Below are 24,129 nucleotides of genomic sequence, written 5' to 3'. Positions count from 1 at the left end.
TCACAGCAATGTCAAAACATCTAGTGCAAAGCCTGCCCAGTAATGTAAGAGGCAGTTTGGGGACGTTAGCGCCCCTCAAAACAAACGCTGGACAAGCAGACGTCTGTAGGTTTTGGCCGCACAGTGTGTGTTTCCAATTAGGTCCAGGAGAAGACGTATGTGACTGATGGAGCAGGGCAGCGGCACCTGTAATACACTCTGTAACACACAGTAATACACACACACACCCCACATGTGTCATACAGATGGAGTAAAACACGCAGTGCTCCTCTGAGGACAGACGGAGACGAGGGGGAAAAAAAAAATACCTGAAGAATGCAAATATATGAGCTGAAAAAAGTGGAAAAAATTAAACTAACATTAATTCTTCCATTCCATTAATTCTGCAGGAGATGAAAGAGCTGCGATGTAATTTCTACTATTTATTTATCCTTTAACGGAGCAACGAGCCGCACACTGCGCTCCAGAGCCTGGATTCCCGCTCGGATAATTACACAGAAATGTGCGACTATTGGAAAAAGAGGGGATTAATTAAATGTTTATTTCTCTTCACCCACAGAGTTGGGAGGAGACTTTTGGGGCGAGAGAGAGAGAGAGAGAAAGAGTGTGAGAGAGAGAGAGAGAGAGAGAGAAAGGAGAGTGAGAGAGAGAAGAGAGAGAAAGAATGTGATAGAGAGAGAAATAGTGAGAGAGAGAGAGAGAGAAGAGAGACAGATATAGAAAAGAGAGAGTGACTGAAGAAAGAAAGAAAGAAAGAAAGAGAAAGAAAAGAGGACATTAGCAAAAGAGAGAAGACAGAAAGATAAACAGATAGCAAAAATGGAGTGATCAAATATGAGAGCAACAGAGTAAGAAAAAGTAAACATATAGAGAGCGATACAACACAATTAACAGAGACACAAGTGAGAAATAAGTAGGGAGAGAGAGGGAGAGAGAGAGAGAGAGAGCGAGGGTGTTGTCGTCATGCCATCAGTCTGGCAGACAGGACGTTGATGTCTCTGTCATCAGTGGACTGAACCACGCCAGGGGTGGGGGGGTGGAGTTGTTATGTCTAAATTGCTGGACAGATCCAGTGCCAGATGACGCAGGGCAGAGCGAGTGCGGTGCAGGAGTGTGCCGGGAGAAGAAGGAGCGAGCTGCAGGCATTGATAGGCTTGAGTCATCATTAGCTTTAACCACGAGAGCGGAGTGCAACGCTGAGCCAAGGCCAGGGCTCCCATTTCTCAAAAGTTTAAAAGTGGAGACAGTTGTGAAATTTTAATTTAAACAAATGTAGAGTGTTAAAGGGCAGCTAGTGTCTCTCTGCCAAAAGGAGTCAGAGGCGTGGGCAGGTAAAGGGCCTGAATGCAGTATTCTGCAGCGCAGCTCTGTACAAATGCAGTGCCCAAAATATCCGGAGAAAATTAACCCTTTATCTTTAAGTAAAACTACGTTTAGGAATATGTTTTATTGTAAATATACACTATTTTTCAATGACTCTGCGTTATAGGAACACTAGGTAAGTTTTGATATTTATGCTCCTGGGCTCCCCCTACAGTTGCAGAGTGCCAATCCCCGAGGAGTAACGACAGAGACTCTATGGTCAGTGGAGCACCACAGTGGTTTTGAAGCTGTAATTTCAGTGTTACTTTAACTCAGCGTTTCTCAAAGTGTGGTGCTGACTCAGTAATAAGCACCCACTCACAATGGAATCATTAATAGCCCTTAAACATAATAAAAGAACATTAGGAGACCAGTAACATGTAGCTTACCTGGAACCAAAACATACTTTTATTCACAAACTCTTATTTTGAGACCAACGTGTTGTGGCAGTCTTCTTTAAGTTCCATCAGCTTCACTGGCCTCTGATTCACTGTCAGAGTCCGGTTTATAAAGTTAGCTTTTACCAGCTCTGGGCTTGAGGTCAGTAACGAGAGCACAACAGATAACAACGACGGCTAATTACAGTTGTGAAAGCGGCTTGTATTTTAACTGTTAGTGAAACAGAGGAGGATCTGAGAGTTAGTGAATGTTAACACTAGCTGTGTTCAGGTCATGAGAAATTGCTCTAAACATGCAGCAAGTTAACGTTAGTCTCTGGCGGTGTCCCAAACTGCACACCGCTCTGAATAATATGGAAATACATATATCCCCCCCTCAACAGTGCTCTCTGTAGTGGAGTGTGTACAGTTCCATAGAGTGTTGTTTGGGACACAGCGTCTCTAACGTTAATGTTAATGAAACGCTGTTCCACATCGGTATAAATGCAGTATTTTACGGCCTTGTCTACATAGGAATCCCCTTACAGCTAATACTTTGGGAATGGGGTGGGGCTTTGACTCACAAATATGTCCCTCACCAAAATCAAACCCCTGCGCCCTGCACCTGCCTTTGATCATTTTTGCACCGATTGAAAAGTAAGAAACTGAAGCACAGTTTAAATATTAGGCCAGTTTTCTGTATTTCTGAATGTTTGAACATCAATGTTAATGTTGTGTCTGGTGTTAGAAAGTTAAGCTACTGATTTAGCAGTAGTAGCGAGTGAGGCGCCTTGCTTAAAGGCACATCAGCCATGGATGTTGAGGGAGGAGACAGTGCTGTTCCTTCACTACCTCCGCCCCCAATTTTCCAGCTGTTTGTGGGGATCGAACCGGAGACCTTCTGGCCTCGTGTGCTCTTCACTTTTAGACCACGGCTACGAAGACATTTCTTTGTTCCTAGTCCTTCGCTGACGGAGATTTCCTGAATCGTTTGAGCATGAGACGCGCTGCAGAGCAAACGTAAGATGCCTTGCGTCGCTGAAACCACTTACTGCACTGAATCTGCTGGAGATTTCATGGTGTGTTCTTTGGGAAAGGAGAAAGACTCAATCCCTTGTTACTCAGGACTTGACCTGTTCTGGATGATACAGGATGCCCTCAGTCAGACGACTTTATCGGTCTTCACTTTTGAGTTTTTAACGGTCGGATGTTAACTTCTAACCTCAGAGTTGTAGATGTTCATGGACCATTGGTAACAGCATCAAAATGGAGGAGAGTTTCAGTGTGAAGTCTTGTTCACGCCCAGGGGACACAAGCTACAGATTTCTAGTGTGGCTCCAGCTTAATGCAAGACATGTGTGAAACAGAGAGAGAGAGAGAAATGTGGCAAGAAGTGAAACTGAGAAGCTGCCACACAAATGTACATTAAATTACAAGTTCATTACAGAAAAGAAAGAAGGAAAGTCACATCTTTGCCATCTGCTGCGCGGACCTGAGCGCCTATATTAGAGCAGACAGGTGTCCAAATATTTATAAACCACAGAGAGTTTGTTCCTGGACTTTGTGCATTGTAAAAAATGACCCCCACTAATCGAATACAAACTAACAATCGCTTTGAAGAGAAAGAAATGAGAAGCGAAACCATCAGAGGCAGTCAGAGCAACACACTACACTTCCATCTATCTCAATCTCTCTCTCACACACACACACACACACACACACACACACTCCACTCACTCGTACATAAACATTATGTATTTAAAAGGAATTGTTCGGAAAATAAACTCTCAATTTTTCCACTTATCACAAATGCAGACATTTGACCTGCAACAAAGAAAAATAAAAAGACTTATTATCACAACAGTAACTGCACATCAAATGGTGTCGTTGACACAGGATTGCCCAGACTGTAGCATGTGCCCTGTGCTCAGCCTGTGGACGGGATGCTCTGAGAGATGACACTGTCTCCTATTGCTGCACGTTCTCCTCCTCTCTCCTCTCTCTTTCTCTCACGCTGAGAGCTCTCGGCGCGGCTCGTGCGATTATGAAAATCCAGCTTGGGGGGGAGGGGGGGGCGACCCGTGCGGCTGGCCTCATTAATCAGAGCCTCTAATAAATCCTGGTACTTCCTCGCTGACAGAGCATCCGTCAGCGGCCGGCCCGAGCCCGCGGGACGGGGTCAATCACAAGCTCATCAAATGCGTCATTTCGCCTCTCCATTTAGACAAGCGGGCGCTTGTTTATGGGAAGGATATCAGGTGTTCTGGAGCGAGGAGACGCCGCTGACACGCCAGCGCCATTAATCAGGCCTTGATTACGGACGACGAGCGAGGCTGTTTATCCTAATTTCATTCATTTCGATCAACAAAGAAAACACGAGCGAATACAGCCATTAGCGGCGGGCGCGGGGATGGCACAATTATCCCCTCCTATTAAATAAAGTGATGATGAATGGGCCAATACTAACTAAAACAAAGAGAATTTTATTACTGCAATCGAAACCCCTCCCTCCTCATCTCCTCCACACCCCCCACCGCCGAACTGTACGTAATGACAGAGTCTTTAGTCTCTCTTAACTTCAGTTTCTAAACTAAAGGAGTGGGAATGGAGGACAGCCAGTGTGAGAAATGAACAGCGACTGGCAAAACCACTGGGGTGGGAGTGGGGAAAGTGTCCTAAAACTGTTTTTCCAGCACCGCCTCCCAATTACCGCCAAACTTTCAGCCCTATTTAGTATTGAAATCAGTGGGAGAGCTAGTTAAGGCTGTCAACAACAATCTGAAGGCCACCCGAGAAGGCAGCACTAGTGGGTTTTGATCATGCAAGGCCCGGCCATCAAAAAGCCCTGGTGGCCCCGGACACGCGGCGGAACAGCATGGGAGCGTACGCCGCGCTCTTTGGCCATTTAATGAAAAACATTTTCCGTTAATGGGTGGAGGTGGACACCGGGGCAGACGGTCCAATCGAGTTAGCATGTCTAATGAGCCTCGCGACTAATGGGGTAGAAAGTCAACAGCGGCATGTTAATAGATCGCCCAGCACCCTGCCCACCGCAGCCAGTCGCTCAGGGGAGCAGGTCAGGGCGACCCTTTGCCCCGCCGTGAACTGAACATGCAGAACTGACCAGAGGCACCTGTCTAAAACAAAGTGTTAACCGGTTGTTTGTTGCAGTAACAGCCTCTCCTTTAAACCAGATGTTGAAACACTGCTGTTAAGATTTGATTAAGAGCATTGATGATTAGTTCTGGGCCACGAACGCCGCTCCAACTCGTTCTGCAGGTCCACTAGGTGGAGTCTATAGAAGTCTATAGAAGTCAAATGAGCTGCTGTGACGCTAAGGTTAGGGAAGGTCCCTCAACATCCACAGCTGAAGTGACCTTGAGCAAGGCACCTATCCCCCATCTGCCCACAAGGGACTATGGTTGGCAGCCCGCTGCTCCGGCTGTGACCCCTAGAGTGCCTCGTCTTATCACAAACCGATATGGCCTTGTTATTACACTGGAACGTAACTCAGGGCGGTGGAAGAAGGCGGCAAAAAAGACCAAGCTTCACTCTCTCTTCAGACCTCGACACTTCCACAGGTGCCTGGGTCCACACTTCCTTCCACTGTGAAGAAGACAACTCAAGGATCTGGGTCTGAAAGGACATGGAGCTGGAGAGAAGCTCTCATTGAGGAAAGGAAATAAATAAAGATATTCTGCAAGCAGCCAAAGAGCCTGCTGGCTATAAATACACACCCATCAGCCATAACATTATAAACGCCTCCTAGTTTCTACACTCACTGTCCACTCTCTCAGCTCCACTGACCACACCAGAGCACTGTGTATTTCTACAATTACAGATGGTCACTCTGTAAAATGAAATGAAGAGTGGTCTCTGACTTTTGCACCATAATGTAGGTCTCATAATATGAGGTCTTAAAAATTAAATACATAAAAAAATTAAAAGAGCAATATGTGACAGCGCCGTGGCTATTAATTCATTCATTCATTGGCTGTAACCACTTGTCCATTTCAGGGTCACGGTGGGTCTGGAGCCTACCCAGAATCATTGGGCACAAGGCAGGAACACACCCTGGAGGGGGCACCAGTCCTTCAGAGGGCAACACACACACACATTCACACCTATGGACACTTTAGAGTCGCTAATCAACTTACCAACATGTGTTTTTGGACTGTGGGAGAAAACCGGAGCACCCGGAGGAAACCCACACAGACACAGGGAGAACACACCACACTCCTCACAGACAGTCACCCGGAGGAAACCCACGCAGACACAGGGAGAACACACCACACTCCTCACAGACAGTCACCCGGAGGAAACCCACGCAGACACAGGGAGAACACACCACACTCCTCACAGACAGTCACCCGGAGGAAACCCACGCAGACACAGGGAGAACACACCACACTCCTCACAGACAGTCACCCGGAGGAAACCCACGCAGACACAGAGAGAACACACCACACTCCTCACAGACAGGAACCCACAACCTCCAGGTCTCTGGAGCTGTGTGACTGCGACACTCCTTGCTGTGCCACCACGCTGCGTCTACTGAAGGTGAAATACGCGATTCCACTGGACGCTAAACAAATGTCCCAAAAGAACTAAGTAGAACATTTCCATCTCCCTGAATTCTCCATGAGCTGCTCCACATGGGGACGCACCGATTACACACAATCTCTCTCTTTCTCTCTCTCTCTCTCTCTCAGCCCCCAGCCAGAGGGCCAAGGTAATTAAATTACTTAGCAAAGTTTACTTAACAGTAAATGGTTAGCAAAATTTAAGGTGATTGCAAATTTGCTTTCATTCCACTTCAAGGGCGAGTCTGTTTGAGGTTTCGTCTGCAAATAATTAGCGCATACATTTGCATCAAAATCATTTATACCATATGTTGGGAAAATTATGGAAAACAGCAAATTAAAAATATTCTTCTGGCTTTTTTCTGTTATGGTAATTTGTACATATTGAGGCAGAGAGAGAGAGAGAGGGAGATCGAGATCGCCATGTGGTTCTAAATACCAACAGCAACAAGAAGAGGAGGAAAATGAGGAGAGGAGTGTGTGTAAGGGTGGAGGGGGAGACGGGTGGGTGGGGAGGGGGAGGTGGGGGGTGGAAATTATTCCATTTGGACTTGAACATACTCACAAGGTTCTGTTTCAAGAGTCCACCAGATGCTGTTTGAAATCTGCCAGCAGTAGAAGCAGCCAGCACCGCGCTCCTCCTCAGCAAAGCGTTTTAACAACCTCTCCGCCATGGCGGCCAACTCCCTCGCCGCACTCAATTTCACACACTCTCACACACACACCTCTCTCTGCTAAAGACCCAGCTCCTCATCCTCATCCTCAGCCCTCATCAACACACGCTCAGAGCGAGAACAGACGAGAGTAATAAACAAAGAGCCCTCGCTGATGAAAAACAGCACCAGTCCTGGAAGGCACACCTAACCTTAGCAGAGTGTCACACTGCGCTTCTCAGCTCCCATCACACTGTAAGGAGCCCAGGTGAGGAGTGTATTCAGAACTCTCTTAACCCAAGACCCTAATGGAGCTGGATTCAGACGCAGGGGTTCGATTGCTTCTACAGACTAAGGCTAGGCATGAAAACGAGGCACTGTCACAGTGTTACGTCACTGACTGAAATACCTCAATTCTAGCTCAGGCATGAAACCATTCAGGACACACTACATCAAAAATGAAGAAGAGAAAATTGGGGGAAAAACATAACGTTTACATTAAATAAATGCTGACCGACATTATTTTTATTCATGCTTTTTACACTTTGACACTTCGTCATGGCGTTATTTAGCCTTCAAACATCTTAGCTTTATTTTGTAAAATAAAACTACATCTCAGGTTGGTGGTTTGTCCCTCCTCAGATGCCGTAGGTAGCTACTGACTTGGAGTACCCTGCTGCTCTAGGGTCAGCCTTCTAGGGTCTAATCATCTGACCACAATGATCTGGCTCTTATTAAAATCACAGACTGTTTATTTACAGTTTATTACATCACAAACCTTGACTTGGTGTTACTGATGTCATCTGTGAGTGGTTTGAATGTTCTGGATATTCAGTGTACAATGAAAGACACTTCCCTGTTGTAAACAGCTGCTGTTCTTGACCTGGGCCCAGTGTAAAGTGCTGACACAGATGATCAATAACGTATTGAAAGGTTGTCTATCGCTAACAGTTCTTAATTTCAGAAGGAACTGTGTGGAAAAATGCGTCCGAGGGTCCGTCTGTGACAGGATGTTTACTCAGAACCGAACACAGAACAACTTTAATAATTAAACTTTGTGTAGCACTTTAAAATAAGGTTACGTTAATTAACTGTTCTTAAATAATTAGACAGTAATAAGCTTCACTAAATGATTAAAGGAACTGTAGGTGAGTTTTTTGCAGGGGGTGGGGGGTTTGTTCAAAGGGTATAATTCATTATTATAGCACTATACTGAAGTTGGGAGGGACAGGGTTAGGGGTGGTTTTCTACCCGAACGTCACGGTTCTGCAGTGATGAGCAGAGCTCTATTCTCTTTATTACAGTTCAGTGAAGCATCACAACGACTTCGAAGCTGTCATTTTTTAAGGTAAAATATTACATAGGGTTCCTTTAAGTCAAGATTATGAATTAACGACAAGAACAAGAAACATTATTTATTTATTATTATTATTTAATGATTAATTTTGACAAACCATTGTGTAAAGCTCATCACTGTCTTGATGTATGTGCCCTTGTTATTGTAGTGTTACCCTTGTTTAAAATAATATAATGCAACTTTGGAAGCGGTATTTTCCACATTTCAAACACCAGCCATTAGCTGCAGTGAAGTTAATTGCTTTAATACATTTAAGAGTTTGGAGAAGACTCTGGGAAATGAGTAAATGTTGAATTTGTCATTTTGTTATATGTTTTTGTTAGTAATTATTTTTATTTATTTTTTTTTTTTTAAGAAAAATACTATATTTGCAAGGGATTATTAAATATATAATACGTTGAAAAATAGCTGACTAATCAATCAATTAATTAACAAAATAGTTACAGTGTTGTTTATTACATAAACAGGGCATGAAAATGTTTTCTAATTTGTTTAACATCATAAAATATGTATTAATAAAAAACAAACAAACATCCAATTAGTGCTTGTCTTAGATGAATTTAAACAGAAACTCAAATTAAAAAATGTCCTTGTAATCCGAGGAAAAGGGATGGAGGTAGAGCTTACGGAAGTGGCCGTGTACCTCCAGTAGAAACCTCGGGATATTCAGACGTCTGGGAAAGCACTAAAGCCGTCAGAGTCCGAGCGGAGCGGGATATATTGGGGTGTATGGACTTTCAGACTCATAAAACATCAGCGCTAGTCAATCAGACATGAGCCCTGTTTATAAAGCTCAACTCGCCGGCTGCGTCCAGACTGAAAGAAAACCAGCGTCCATCTCCTCAGCTTCTGATCGGGACATCAGTCACTCCGCAGCTAATACGGCTAAGTGACTGAACTGAGGTCAGTGTTAAGAGCTTACTCAGGTATTCCTGGGTCTGGAGAGCTACCTTCGCAGGGTATAATTACGACTGTTGACTGGAACAGTGAGGTAATGGCACATAAATCCTGCTGATCAATGGACGCAGGCCACAGATTAGAGAGCGCTGGTCAACTATTAGCCTTCAACCAGACCCTGGAATCCCACCTTTACGGGTGGAGTGTGTGTGTGTGCGCGCGTGTGGGGGGGGGTGATACGTTTGTAAGTCTGTCTGTATTTAGGAGGGTGTTTTCTGTGTCTGGTGCATCACTAAACAACATCACTGTAACATTGATTAATAACAAACAAACAAACTAAAATGAACATGTTACAATTAAGCATTTAGTTTGTGTTCAGATTTCAATGATTGTATAATATTCATATGCTGCCAGAATCTGTTCTATCTGTTCTGTAAATAATGAAAATATTAAGAATATCACTCATCCAACAGCCACTTTATTTGGTGCTAGTTTACACTGGTTATTTGTCTTTTACTTATTTCAGACGTTTAGTAAATAACTAAGAAATCCAATTATTCTTTGAAGTATTGTTTACAATCAGTGCACTTTTAAACTCAGTAAAACTTAATAAATAAACCTATAAAATACTATATTCAGCAATGCACCAATACTTACTTCTTACAATAATTAATGTTTTAAGCAAAAAGAATATATTTATACACACACACACACACACATACACACACACACACACATCAAACACGTACACACACACCAAACACGTACACACACATCTACACACACACACACATATATATATATATATATATATATATATATATATATACACATACATACATACATACATATAATATATACAAACACACACACACATATCTACACACACACACAAAATATTTTAAATTTTGTAGATAATTAAAAAGTAGAGTTTTGTATTTTTTCCCCAGACGGTGGCAATATGTTGAAATACAGTTTGAACGCGGGACCAAACCTTAAAATAAGCCTCACATTAAACAGAAATTTAAGCCGAGAAATAAAGTGTTTCAGTGTTTATCCGCGAAGAAAACACTTGTTTCTGTGCCAAACCTTAAATGAGGGCAGTGGAGAGATCTTACAGAGACATTTGGAGAGAGAGAGTGTAATCAAACAATAGAGTGAATCATTTGAGCAGGAAAGTGAAGATGAAAATGAAGGATGTGTCCTGGAAAACAGAGTGGGTGTATTATATTCATGCTACATGTCGACATTATACAGATTAGAAACGCTGAGGGATCGCGACACGGCGTATGTGCTGCAGAACAGACTGAGGGGGAGTCTGAGAGGAACAACACAATTAAATACAGAGTTTTAAACGAGGACATGCAGCGACGGATTACGAATAATGATGCAATTTCAACTGGACACAATACAACTGTGTCCAGTGTACAGGTGGGCTGTAACTGCATGATTTAACTACCTTCCTGGGTATTTTCTTTAAATGTTTCCCCTCAAACCAAGCACTGATTATAGAAACACACTGTTAACTCAGTACTTTACACCTGCAATCAACTCCTACTTCAATTATTATCTGTGTATAGTTTCATTCAGCTTTTGTTAATGCCCTGATTTGTGATTGGCTACTGGTTTTGGAACCTGTAGAACAGAAATCACATGCTCTGCTGATGGACACTGCCAACGTCCACCTTATGGTCCATATTATGGTCCATTTATAACGGTCCACTTTAAATAAACTGGTTAAAGAGACAGTAAAGGGAGACCCAAAGTTATGTGTAGTTTGTGTGTGTGTGTGTGTGTGTGAGAGAGAGAGTGTGTGAAGAAAGATGACACCCTCTGTGTATGTGTGGTCTGTGAGTTCACAGATGTTGTGAGCTGTTGGCGGAGTGTACGGACCCCGGAGGAGAAGAGCGACATTACTCCTTTAATATTTATTACTTAAAAATATATATATATTATTAAAGAGCATGTCAAAACTTAATTATGGCAGGGGGAGTCGTTTAAAATGATGTAAAATGCTTGAAAAATTGTATAAATATCACCAGCGCTCCAGAGAATGCTCCCCTCCTCCACATTAAAATACTGGGGCTTTATAACCCTCGAACAAACTGTGGGCACGTGGACATTGTGTTCACAGTCGATGCATTTCAACATTTCTACAATCTTTAGGACATTCTGTGCCTCAGCAGAAAATGTATAAGGTCCAAGGAACTTATCCACACACACACACACACACACACACACGTAAGCTTTCCAAAATCCACATCGCCGAATGTACCCCCACCTCCCTGGAGGAGGGTGCTGCAGAGTAACCAAGTAACAACTGAAACCCCATTAAACAGCCATTAAAACGTCACACACGTCTTCCATAAGCGCTGGGGTACTTCTCTGGGCATCAGCGGTGCAGCTCTGGAGCTCATGGAAGGGGCACACGCTCACAGCTCTGCTTACTGGAGGCCTGAGCTTTTGTTTTGATGACCTCTGACCTCTGGTAGCTGTGTGAGTGTTGGGCAGATACGGGTGGGTGGCGGAGGGAGGGGAGTGGGGGGGGGGCGACACATGGCCAGTTTATTTGCCTTTAATCTGACACTCACTCAGAGGAAAACTACAGAAAATGGGGTATCTTTTATAACATCGAATCAACTCAAATCTACCTCAAAGGTACCTAAAGGTATACATTCGTACACAAGCTCACACTCTGAGCACGGGAGAATATTTCAAAACAGAGGGGTCAATTAGTAAAAGAGATTTTAATCGAGCTTCGTCTGAATCTGCTGCCTGTAGTTGTTCAATTCTTTTGATAATTTGAACTCAAATTCCATTTTTTTAGTAAATATCTAATAATTTAAATCATGGAGCAGCTGAAATCTGGGCTAAAGTCTGTCTCAGTAAAGACCGGGGTATCATTAGTCATTAGGTCTGTGAGGTGATAATCATTAATAACGTTACATAAAGACGTTATAAATCAATAGCAGTATCTTATTCCTAAAATCTCCTAAAAAATTGTGTTTATTTATATTAATTTTAATTGAAGTTTATTATTTAAGAGCTAAACTCTTCAGTACGTCACTAAAACGTCACGACACGCTTCTTATTGTAATACACAGTTAGCTTTAGCCACTGAACACACACTGATATCTAAGTCAACACACTGCTGCAGCCCAAAATACCATGTGACTTCTTTAGCACTGTTTAGACTTTACTTCTTTGTGTCAGTATTAACACGAGTGTAGCTTAAAATTCAAGCTCAATATCCACCATAAAAAACCCTTAATTATGCATTATTACAATTACGAATAGTTATTAGTGTCAACAAGCCCTCTGTATATTTATGAGTTATTGTTATGAGTTCACGAACATTGCAGTGCTACAATTAAATATGAAATATCAGTGCATTTGTGTTAAAGCAGTGGACCACATGTTGGTGGACACATGGACATATGCACAAAAAAGGGCAAATAGGAAGTGACCCATAAACATATCGGCACAATGCTGTCACCTCTCAGAGGACCACTAGGGGAGGGGAGGGGGTAAAGGCTTGAGAGAGAGAGAGAGAGAGAGAGAGAGAGAGTTTGAGAGCTCATTACAGGTCTGCCAGGCCCCCTCCACAATAGGGCCTGAGCAGCTTACGTGGGGATGATCTGCTCAACACACACTCTCCTAGAGTCCATCAACACAAACACACAACACACACACACACACACACACACACACTGAAGGCCGGGGGAGGATTTAGGGATCTCGGGAGACCTCTGCAGAAAAAAAAAAAAAAAAAAAAAGAGCGAGCGAGGGAATAGAGAAGAAAAGGAGAGCGAACGAAGCGGCTGGCGAGTGTACAGAGGAGCGAGGGGGGGCTTACAGCATGGCACAAACATTACCATTCCAAAACCCGCCAACATCTGCTCTATCAGAGAGAGAGAGAGAGAGAGAGGGGTCAGTACTATTTAGTGATGCACTAGCTTGTTTATTTAGGGGTTAGGTAGATAATATAAACTCTGTAATGTGAAGACAAATTGAAACATAAAAACTGCCAACACACACACACACACACACTCTCACGCACACACACACACACATACACACTCTTACGCACACACACACAGCAGTGTAAACACTGCTAACAAGTGAGGACAGGACAAGCTCATTACCGTGACATCAGAATTACAAGACTCTGCATCTGAAAACGAATCAGGTTCTTCACAGCTACACACACACACACACAACTTGGGGAGGAGGAGTTTTACTATACACTGCAGGACATATTATACACTCCTGAATCATGGTTAAAAGGAAACAGGAAGGCAACGGATGAATCAGAAGTGAAGAGACTCTCAGATTAACACCCAGGTCTTTTAATTAGGCCTAGGACTAACCCCCTGCCCACTACACAGTGATAATATATTCCACCCCCTTTGTGATGTCATCATTAATCCTGCTGAAAAAACTAAACAGCTGAATAATACATATGTATATATATATTTATATTACTGCACAATGAAAAAATACCCTTATCTTACATTATCTTGGCTTTTATTTTCCCCTCTGTTCATCCCCATATTAATTATTTGTTTTCATAACATTTTATAGTTATTATTACAAAAAACAACATTCCTAAATTGATTTATTTTTTATTCATATGTTAAATGTTTAGCATGACGCTAATGAGGCAGCATCAGTAACTCAGCAGGCCATACCTGCAGCAGAGCTATGGATAAATCAATGAGCAGCAAACTGATAAAAGTAAAACCAGCAGGGGTCTTTAAGTGCAGTTGTGTGCCTTGAAGGTACGTTGCATTCCCTTCTCCAGTGGGAAAATCTAATATCTGCAATTAATCTTAAGTGGAAAAACAAATAACTACGTGAATTTGAAATGGAGTTCATGAATTCAACCTAAAAAATCTACAATTAAAATAAAACATTCTACAATTTGGTTCCGGAATTAAAGACAAAATTGGAGCAAATTGTGATTAAATAATAATTTGTCATCTTTCAATTTACATAACCTCTTTTATACCTTTATAATTAAACAGATTTTGTTGTTTCTCTGCCTTCGAGGCTGATATACGTACATTAGACGTGTGGACCTTCAGTGAAGGTGGTCGGAGCTACACTGTGTGAGGTAAGCATGGACAACTTGGTTTTAACCATTTAAAACTCACCTGATTTATTTCAGACCACAGCACAAATAGGGCCATGTGATTGGCTGCAAGTTCGAGGTCTCATTTGCATGTTCTGACGTCAGACCATTTCACAACAGATCACATGACGCACCGAGCGGTCCTTACTCACGAACACAACCGCATGCTTCACCTCTCTGTCAAAAACACCCTCCGCACATGCCATTCATCAAACACCACTGTATACAAACCGCGCGTACACAACAAGAACTAAACAACTGAAATTGCACTTAAATGTCTACAGCATTACGACCGTCCAAACACAGTCGGTCTGATTGGCCTACGTGGCACGCCGTGTCAGTTTCACAGAAACACATCCGAATCACTTAGACAACAGACGTGCAAAGGGTTTGGGGAAAAGAGCTCAGAAAGTCAGAGAGTTCAGATTAACTCCAGGCCCGGGCCAGACACTATGGACACTGCCACTGTGGGTAAACTTTAATACCTATACTTTCTCATTGTAGTAAAGTTAGTGAGTCTTCTGCGGCTGAACGCTGGCCCTGAGTTGTTTTAAATGCAGTCCAGCCGTACCTTTGTAGCACAGAAGTAAAAGCATGTTTTAAAAGCAGTGATAAAGTACTGAGTTACTTTAACTATGTGTGATGTAATGAGTCTGTTGCTTTAATTCCGAGATGATGTGAGGTCTCCTTTGACGTCTCCTTTGTAAATTACTTTTAAAGTCACTTTTAAATATGTTAAAAAGTACTTTTAATAACGTTAAAATACAGAACGCATTTTTATTGTCATAGCACAGCAGTGCAACAAAATCTGACTCATCCAAAGCAATGAAACACACACACACACACACACGCCACGCTAGTAATTACAGGCATTGAACACACACACACATCCTTGAGGACTGGGTGCTCAAGGGCACTTCATCTGTGGATGTTGAGGGAAGAGAAGGCACTGTTTCTTCACTCCTCCACCTCCCACATTGTTTCCTAAAAGCTCAAGGGATGGAACCAGCTTCCAGGCCACGGCCGTCCTCAGATGTGAGCAGCGTAACATAAGTTTGGTTTAATAGCGTCAATTAAGTATCTGTGCCTAATGTGGTTTTCTTTTTCAGGACCAGGACTGGGACCCAGTGCTGTAGACCATCAGAAGGATAGTGCGTGTGTGTGTGTGTGTGTGTGTGTGTGTGTGTTGTTGCTGTAAGTGTGAGAGTGCATTACTCAAATCTTCCTGAGCATCTGTACACTAACGTCTCTCTTTAGTCCGGTTGAAAGGGGCCGCCCCGGCTTCCCTCTCCGTCGGCCCATAAAACCCTGCTTATGGGCCCTTCTGAGAGAGAGGATATCCAGAGACACCACAGCTTTTAATACTCATACATCTGGCCATACGAGGCCGGCTTTTCCGCAGGCCGAGCCGTTCTCATTAGCAGGACATTAGCAGCGATGGGCCGGCTGGGGAGCGGCATAATTACGCTACGAGGGCTGGCCATAAAGTGTCCATTTAGTAACAAAGTGCAGAGCACTTTTAATAAAACTGAAACACTGCACAGACTGTAGGATAACGTTTAGAGCAGTGACCAATAAGTGCAACTAATAAAAGCATGTGATCCAGGTCCACAGGGTTCTCTCACTACACTGAAACTCAAATATCACACTCTAGTAGGTGCACGAGACGCTTTAAAGCATTGTATAATTGAAATTCAAAATGTAAACATTCTGCCATTCTTTGTTTATGGAAATTGCTGAGTATTATTAAAAACTACAGCTGTCAATGTCAGTAACAATGAAGTTATGTTCACGAAGGCTAACACTGAAATCTATAAAGGAACACTACATATGATATGGGTTTTTTGCTCCTGAGGTTCCCCTCTGGTGTAATTCATTTTCACAGCACTGTGCTGAAATCAGTGGGAAGCGAGGGGTTAATGTAACTCCTCCAGAAGTTACATTAACGATGACTGAGGTTCTTTTCTGTGTATTACAGCTCAATAATTTTGTGAAACCAAACTCACCCGTACTTTGATACCGCTCTATCAGGCTACAGCGAACGTTTTTTAACATGAACTCTTCAAAATAAAAGTGCCACCAAGGGTTATTAGAGGGAACCAATAGGAGAACGTCTTTTGGTTTTGGTTTGTTTAAGAGATGTGTTTAAAGCTTTAAAAACCCACCACTCGATCGTGAGGTTCTTTACACATTTACTTCACTTAGAAACGTTCATTAGAAATGTTTCTTTTTACGGAGCCATAAGTGGTCCTTCGATTACATCGCTCTGAGAAGCTTTTGTAGCACCTTAATTTTTGAGAGTGCACCTCATCACTAAACACAGCAGCAGCATAATTGTGGCTGATTTTGTTTATATTCCTCTAAGTAACACATGCTCATTCACAGTTGTTTCTACTCTGAGTGGACACTGCAGAATTGGCCAATCCAGGTCCAGAACGTCAAAATCCTTCCCAGACTTTAGCTGAAGCTGCTGTGAGGTTTCTGAGGCTGCTGCTATTGTAAACACTCTTAGGTGTGTAGTGCACCTTTGTCTGCTGTTAATGAAGAGTTGTACAGAGAAGCTGACTGCGCTGATGCTCGCAGACTCTGCGCTGATCACAGAGCAGTCACGCAGCCGTGTAAACAGTAATTACTCAACTGTGGCCCGAGCCAGTCGGAGGAAATTAGCCCAAGCTGCAAAACGTGAGAGCCTGTCAGCATCTCTCTCTCTCTCTCTCCTAATTTTCCCCATGTGCATTCAGTGCTTTCTATTTCTCATTGCTCTGTTTCAGAACTACTCAAATTAATACAGCGCCCTGTGATCCATCAGTGCTTTATGGGATACACAAACACATGTGATGTGATTTTATAACCTGTGCATGTCTTTAGCTTTAATTTCCTCATTACTTTAAAGCCCTATTCTCTTCATTTTCACTGGGTTTTCAATGAAGGGAGTCACTAGGTGCATTATCCCACCTCCAGAGTTCAGTCTTAGAAGTTTGTTGCATTTCATATCTATAATTCTATATTCTATATACAGCCCCCCACCCCCCCCACCCCACACACACACACTCGGTGCGAGCGTGGGTGAACGTGTGTATGTGTTTGGGATGTGTTTTTCGCAGCGCTCATGGGTAGGTGGCTCACAGATGATGTATGACTTGTGGTACCTTTAATATGTTTCCTGTACAAACTGACAGCTGGGCTACAGCACACACACACACACACACACAAAGTACCCCCCCCCCCCCCCCCCACCACACACACACACACACACACACACCACACACATAGGGACTGCGCTTAAAATGCAATAACAGGCCGTCACATCTGGTTCATAATCAAAGCCCTCAAATGGTGCAGGGCAGAATATATACAACTCAAATAATGAAAGATGACTTTCCCCTCTCCACTCGGAGATGAAATATGACTTTGCCGTCTCTGTTCACAGATGAGGAAGAAAGCAAGGTGCTGGATACACACACCTCCAACACGAAAAACGAAAAAAAGACCCCCTTTCTGGTCATGTATCGTGGAGCGGGGCTGGGTCTTAGTCTGGGGTAACGTTTGTGTGGCACATGGGGGTCTGCTGTGTTGGTAACTGTCCGCTGATACTTCAAAAAGCAGCTGCTTTGGTCAAGAGCAGTGCATCGGTCCATGTGATGTGTCATAATAGTCGTGTGTTGTGGTCGATAATATAATGTCCCAGAAGTAATTGCGATAAACGATATTACAGACATTTAAATAAAAAATTATATCCATGACGTAAAATTAATATAGTATCAATATAATAATGCAGTTCCATCCCTTTAAAGAGCAGTGAATGTTTAGCAAAAAAGACACTGTAAATCAAACTTTGAGTAAATGTCTGTATGTCGTATGATAATTGATAACCTAATTATTGTGAAAAGAAAATGTGTGCACTATATGAGTTGTTTTTATTTGGAATAATGCAGTTCATACAAAGCACTGCACTGCAGCTCTTGAATATTATTATCGCAATTTAAAAACCACCTTCTTTAACAAACAGGTGACTGAAGCCCCGCCCCCCACTCTCTCCCATTGGCTGCCAGTTGGTTCAGTCATTAACACCTCTCAAGCCATATTTTAGCTATTGTGTCCTTTTTTGAAAATGCCCTTTTGAATAAAGGATTGGGTTTCCATGATAACCACGTCCTTTCAGACCCACAGAGATATAGAGCGGTCCGTTTTGCTGCTCTACCAGGTCTTGCATGGTCCCACATTCTCTGTGTGTTTCAGTTATTAACTCCTGGGCCTTCCCCTTCCTTGCTTAAGTTTATAATCTTATTTACATTACAATGTGTAACACACACACACACACAGAGAGAGAGAGAAAGAGAGAGAACTCAGTTCTTCTTCTCAGTTCCAACAGCTTGCCTGCCTATCATAAACTACCTGATTTAACTAAGCAGCTAAATTGGGCTGGAAAAAACAGCATTATGTAGCGGTGGGGTCTCCTGAGATCAGGGCTAAGTACCACTGATATAAGGTATAGTTAATGAGTGTGTGTACACACACCTGACTCTGTTCTCTCAGCCCAGATGTCCTAAATTCTCCTGAGCACCGGATTCCAGATGGGGGGTCATTCATTCCATTCATTCTCACTCTCTCCCTCTCTCTCTCTCACACACACACACACACTCACACACACATACACACACTGCAGTAGGTGGGAGTGCTCTCTGTAAAAAGTGTCCACCTCTACAGCACCTACACATTATTCACTAAACCCATATGTTCCTGTTCTACCATAAGCATGACCCAAATACCAGCTCACTGCAAACAGGAATATTAAAAAAACAACACTCAAAAAACAATAATTAAAACCTCAGCTACTACGCACAGACTGTGTTTGAGTCCTCTGCATATGTTTAAGCCTTTCTGTGACACACTGCTTCATTAACGCTTCTAACAACTCATAATGACTTTTAATTCCTTCACATTCATTGTCTGTAAGTGCTTATCCAGTTCAGGGTCGCGGTGGATCTGCAGCCAACCCGGAATCACTGGGCGCAAAGCAGGAACATAGCCTGGAGGGGGCGCCAGTCTTTCACAGGGCAACACACACTCACAGATTCACCCACAATCTCACATCTATGGACACTTTTGAGTCACCAATCCACCTACCAACGAGGGCCTTGGGAGGAAACTGGAGCACCCAGAGGAAACCCACGCAGACACAGAGAGAACACACCACACTCCTCACAGACAGTCACCCGGAGGAAACCCACGCAGACACAGGGAGATCACACCACACTCCTCACAGACAGTCACCCGGAGGAAACCCACGCAGACACAGAGAGAACACACCACACTCCTCACAGACAGTCACCCGGAGGAAACCCACGCAGACACAGGGAGAACACACCACACTCCTCACAGACGGTCACCCGGAGGAAACCCACGCAGACACAGAGAGAACACACCACACTCCTCACAGAGAGTCACCCGGAGGAAACCCACGCAGACACAGGGAGAACACACCACACTCCTCACAGACAGTCACCCGGAGGAAACCCACGCAGACACAGAGAGAACACACCACACTCCTCACAGACAGTCACCCGGAGGAAACCCACGCAGACACAGAGAGAACACACCACACTCCTCACAGACAGTCACCCAGAGGAAACCCACACAGACACAGGAAGAACACACCACACTCCTCACAGACAGTAACCAGTAGCAGGACTCAAACCCACAACCTCCAGGCCTTCTAAAGTCTCTGCACTTGACTCATCTGACTGTTGCCATAGCTCAGCACGCTTGGAGGAGAGGGATGGCCATCTTACCCACCCAGAGCGAGCAAGGCCAGCTGTGCTTTCTTCGACTTGACCAGACGTCTTTAAACTTTACTGACAAACCTCAGCCTGGAAGAGTCTGAGTGAAAACTGAGGCAGCTACATTCAGAGCTCGGCTCTTGTGCTCATGACGGGGGCTTGTCCAGCTGGTGGGGGCTCGGTAAGATGAAAAACACACTCACGCGCCCCACTCCAACACCCCTCAGACGTGTGTTGAGTCAGATTCTCAGCGCAGCTTACGGAGATGTCTTATTCTTCCATGACAGCACTGTTCTGCCTCTTCAATATGAATGAGAGCGCAGGGACTGATCTGAGAACAGAATCCAGTGAAGACTGAGCCAAAGAAATGGCGTGATGTATTATATCAGACATGCTGGAGATCTGTATGAACGGTTGATTACACAAGGACTCACTCACTGATCTTAGACCTGTTCTTGGCCATATATTAGGGAGAGAGAGATTAATAATTAAAACGGTAACGTCTCCCACTGGCCTTTGTTCATCACTAGACTAAAGTGGGCAGAGAGTGGGAAGGACTTTTACTTTAGAAACACATATGAAATAACTGCACTTATTTCAGGAGACTTTAGATCAGGAGTCAGTAACCTGTGGACCATGTTCTGGGACCGGACCCATAAGCTGTCCTATCCAATTAACTACTGAGAACTGTTTTAGTGTTTATTTTAACTGGTGCAACTTTTCTAGTTTTTACAGTACAGTTTTAACAGACCAGGAAACTCACGGACCAATCGCATGCACTGTACAAATCACATGTGACATTTCTCAGCCAATCAAATCTGAGCAGTAACCTCAAAAAGGCATCTGTTTACACATCAAACCCTGCACTTCAGGCAAATGAGCCTTTCAGCAAAAATAGCCAATCAGCTTTCTGATTACACCACTAGCGGAGGAGGGTCAAAAACATTGTGGTGCTAGTGGGAAAATGTAAAGCATCACTACAAGACAGTCATTAGCTACTTTATTTTAATATGTGTTTATAAAAGTTATTTTACAAAAGCATGGCTTTATTTTTAACATTTACTTGAAATGATAAACACATGTTCAAAACCCCTACTGAATTTGAATTAAATACCCCTGTTTTAGACAGTAAATAAGTCCTAAATCAATTGTCTGAATTATTTGAGTGACAAGAGTTTCAGGGTCTTGAAAAGAAGAAAAAGAAGAACCCAGGGGTCAGAGAGGCTGGAGGAGGAAATCACAAAAAGCCACTTCAACTTCATCCTGAAATGTTGGAAGGAGCTGCATCACTTCAGATAACACAGCTCCATCACTTCACACCTCAATGATGTGCTATTTAGGAGGTAGAATAGAGGTTGTACAATAGGAGGTAGTACAAAAGGAGGTTGTACAATAGGAGGTTGTACAATAAATAGGAGGTTGTACGATAGGTGGTTGTACAATAGGAGGTTGTACGATAGGTGGTTGTACGATAGGTGGTTGTACGATAGGTGGTTGTACAATAGGTGGTTGTACGATAGGTGGTTGTACAATAGGGGGTTGTACAATAGGGGGTTGTACAATAGGGGGTTGTACAATAGGGGGTTGTACAATAGGGGGTTGTACAATAGGGGGTTGTACAATAGGGGGTTGTACAATAGGGAGTAGTACAATAGGGGGTTGTACAATAGGAGGTTGTACAATAGGGGGTTGTACAATAGGAGGTAGTACAATAGGAGGTTGTAGAATAGCAGGTTGTACAAAAGGAGGTTGTAGAATAGGAGGTTGTACAATAGGAGGTTGTACAATAGCAGGTTGTACAAAAGAAGGTTGTACAATAGGAGGTTGTACAATAGGAGGTAGTACAATAGGGGGTAGTACAATAGGAGGTTGTAGAATAGCAGGTTGCACAAAAGGAGGTTGTAGAATAGGAGGTTGTACAATAGGAGGTTGTACAAAAGGAGGTTGTACAATAGGAGGTTGTAGAATAGCAGGTTGTACAAAAGGAGGTTGTAGAATAGGAGGTTGTACAATAGGAGGTTGTACAATAGCAGGTTGTACAAAAGAAGGTTGTACAATAGGAGGTTGTACAATAGGAGGTAGTACAATAGGGGGTAGTACAATAGGAGGTTGTAGAATAGCAGGTTGCACAAAAGGAGGTTGTAGAATAGGAGGTTGTACAATAGGAGGTTGTACAAAAGGAGGTTGTACAATAGGAGGTTGTAGAATAGCAGGTTGTACAAAAGGAGGTTGTAGAATAGGAGGTTGTACAATAGGAGGTTGTACAATAGGAGGTTGTACAATAGGAGGTTGTACAATAGCAGGTTGTACAAAAGAAGGTTGTACAATAGGAGGTTGTACAATAGGAGGTAGTACAATAGGGGGTAGTACAATAGGAGATTGTAGAATAGCAGGTTGCACAAAAGGAGGTTGTAGAATAGGAGGTTGTACAATAGGAGGTTGTACAAAAGGAGGTTGTACAATAGGAGGTTGTACAATGTGTGCCTGTGTCAGCAATGAGTGCATTTTCACCTAGACAAAATCCCTCATCAGAAGTGGCGTCTAAAAATGTTTGGACAGACAGCGTAAGTGTGTGGACGGTTCCTTGACCCCGTGCAGAAATGGTCACTCACCTGCAGCCTGAAGGACCAGCTGCATCCTCACTTTGGCCTGCTCGGCCGGCGTCTGCAAGCAAAGAAAAAAATAAATTAAAAAATCGTCCGTAAACAAGCAAACTGACAGATCCATTAATAATGAAAGTATCTTACATCTACGGGGAGCGTTTTCTGAGCTGAATAAAACCCGGGCCTAAAGAAATGTCACCTAACTTAGAGGAAATGATGAAGGAATCCTGCAGCAACATCATTAAACTTTAAGTATCTGGAAAGATCAGAATAGTTATCCCAACAGCTGCTGTTGCAGGGAGAGTTTTATGATGTGAATGTCTGTGTGTGTGTGTGTGTGTGTGTACATGCAAGCCTGAAGATTTGACAGCTCCAGTGGAAATCAGCACTTGTATTTTTGACACCGCTCCAAAAAAAAAAGAAAAAAAAAAGCGTGTAATTCCAATATCCTCGCGATTAGATTTGCCCCTCTTAATTGTCAAGAAAGACGAATTGTATGGTAAGGAAGTTATAAAGGGATATAGATTGCTCTCAGTGGCGCTGTGTGTGTGTGTGTGTGCGCGGGATTATGGAGAAATTAAATGCTAATAGGATGAAATTTGAATGTGGAGCCCGTGTGTCTTGGCTCTGGCTGACAGCCCTGACGCGCATTATTCAGCATAAATTTGATTTATCAAACTGTAAAAGTTGTCACTTTGTAAAAACGTCATCTCGGGTGGCGGCGGGGGAAATATAATGACCCGCTTTAATGTAAAACTGTCACTCCGCACTGTCTTAGATGACAAACACATCCACCTCTCCTTTCAAATCTCCTCGCTCTTCCCCGACGCCGCTTTTAAAAAACACGAGCCCCTCTCCGAGATCTTCCCTCGTTCCCACTTTACTCTCTTCTCCCCGCGCTCCTATTTTAAACGTCACGACTTATCGGGAAAAGGGGAATCAAATGCATCGGAAGCGTCTGAGACACATTTATCGATCCTGACAGCAGGAGAGAAACCTGCGGCTTCTGTCTGAGGTCGTCACGATACGTGTTTCGATGGTGATATCGATATCGCGGGTACAAATACCCGATACCCCAAATACTCCAGCGGGGGAGGTGAAATCGATTTAAATCAGGTTCTAATGGTCTCTACTGGTCTGTAATGGTCTCTACTGGTCTGTAATGGTCTCTATTGGTCTGTAATGGTCTCTACTGGTCTGAAATGGTCTCTATTGGCCTCTACTGGTCTGTAATGGTCTCTATTGGTCTGTAATGGTCTCTACTGGTCTCTACTGGTCTGTAATGGTCTCTACTGGTCTCTATTGGTCTGTAATTGTCTCTATTGGTCTCTACTGGTCTGTAATGGTCTCTATTGGTCTGTAATGGTCTCTACTGGTCTCTAC

General features: G+C 43.2%; 1 protein-coding gene across 2 annotated transcripts in view; it reads right to left on the bottom strand.

Moving 5' to 3' along the window:
- Positions 1–24,129, bottom strand: part of rsrc1 (arginine/serine-rich coiled-coil 1) — a 163,495-nt gene that overhangs the window by 64,026 nt on the left and 75,340 nt on the right. For both annotated transcript variants that reach the window (XM_066651990.1, XM_066651991.1), the window contains exon 6: positions 22,756–22,807. In XM_066651990.1, coding sequence (XP_066508087.1) covers positions 22,756–22,807 — 52 coding nt within the window. The remainder of the gene's footprint in view (positions 1–22,755; positions 22,808–24,129) is intronic.

The sequence above is a fragment of the Hoplias malabaricus genome, chromosome X1 (assembly GCF_029633855.1).
Source record: "Hoplias malabaricus isolate fHopMal1 chromosome X1, fHopMal1.hap1, whole genome shotgun sequence".
Taxonomy (NCBI): Eukaryota; Metazoa; Chordata; class Actinopteri; order Characiformes; family Erythrinidae; genus Hoplias; species Hoplias malabaricus.
This window is presented reverse-complemented; position numbering and strand designations above follow the sequence as displayed.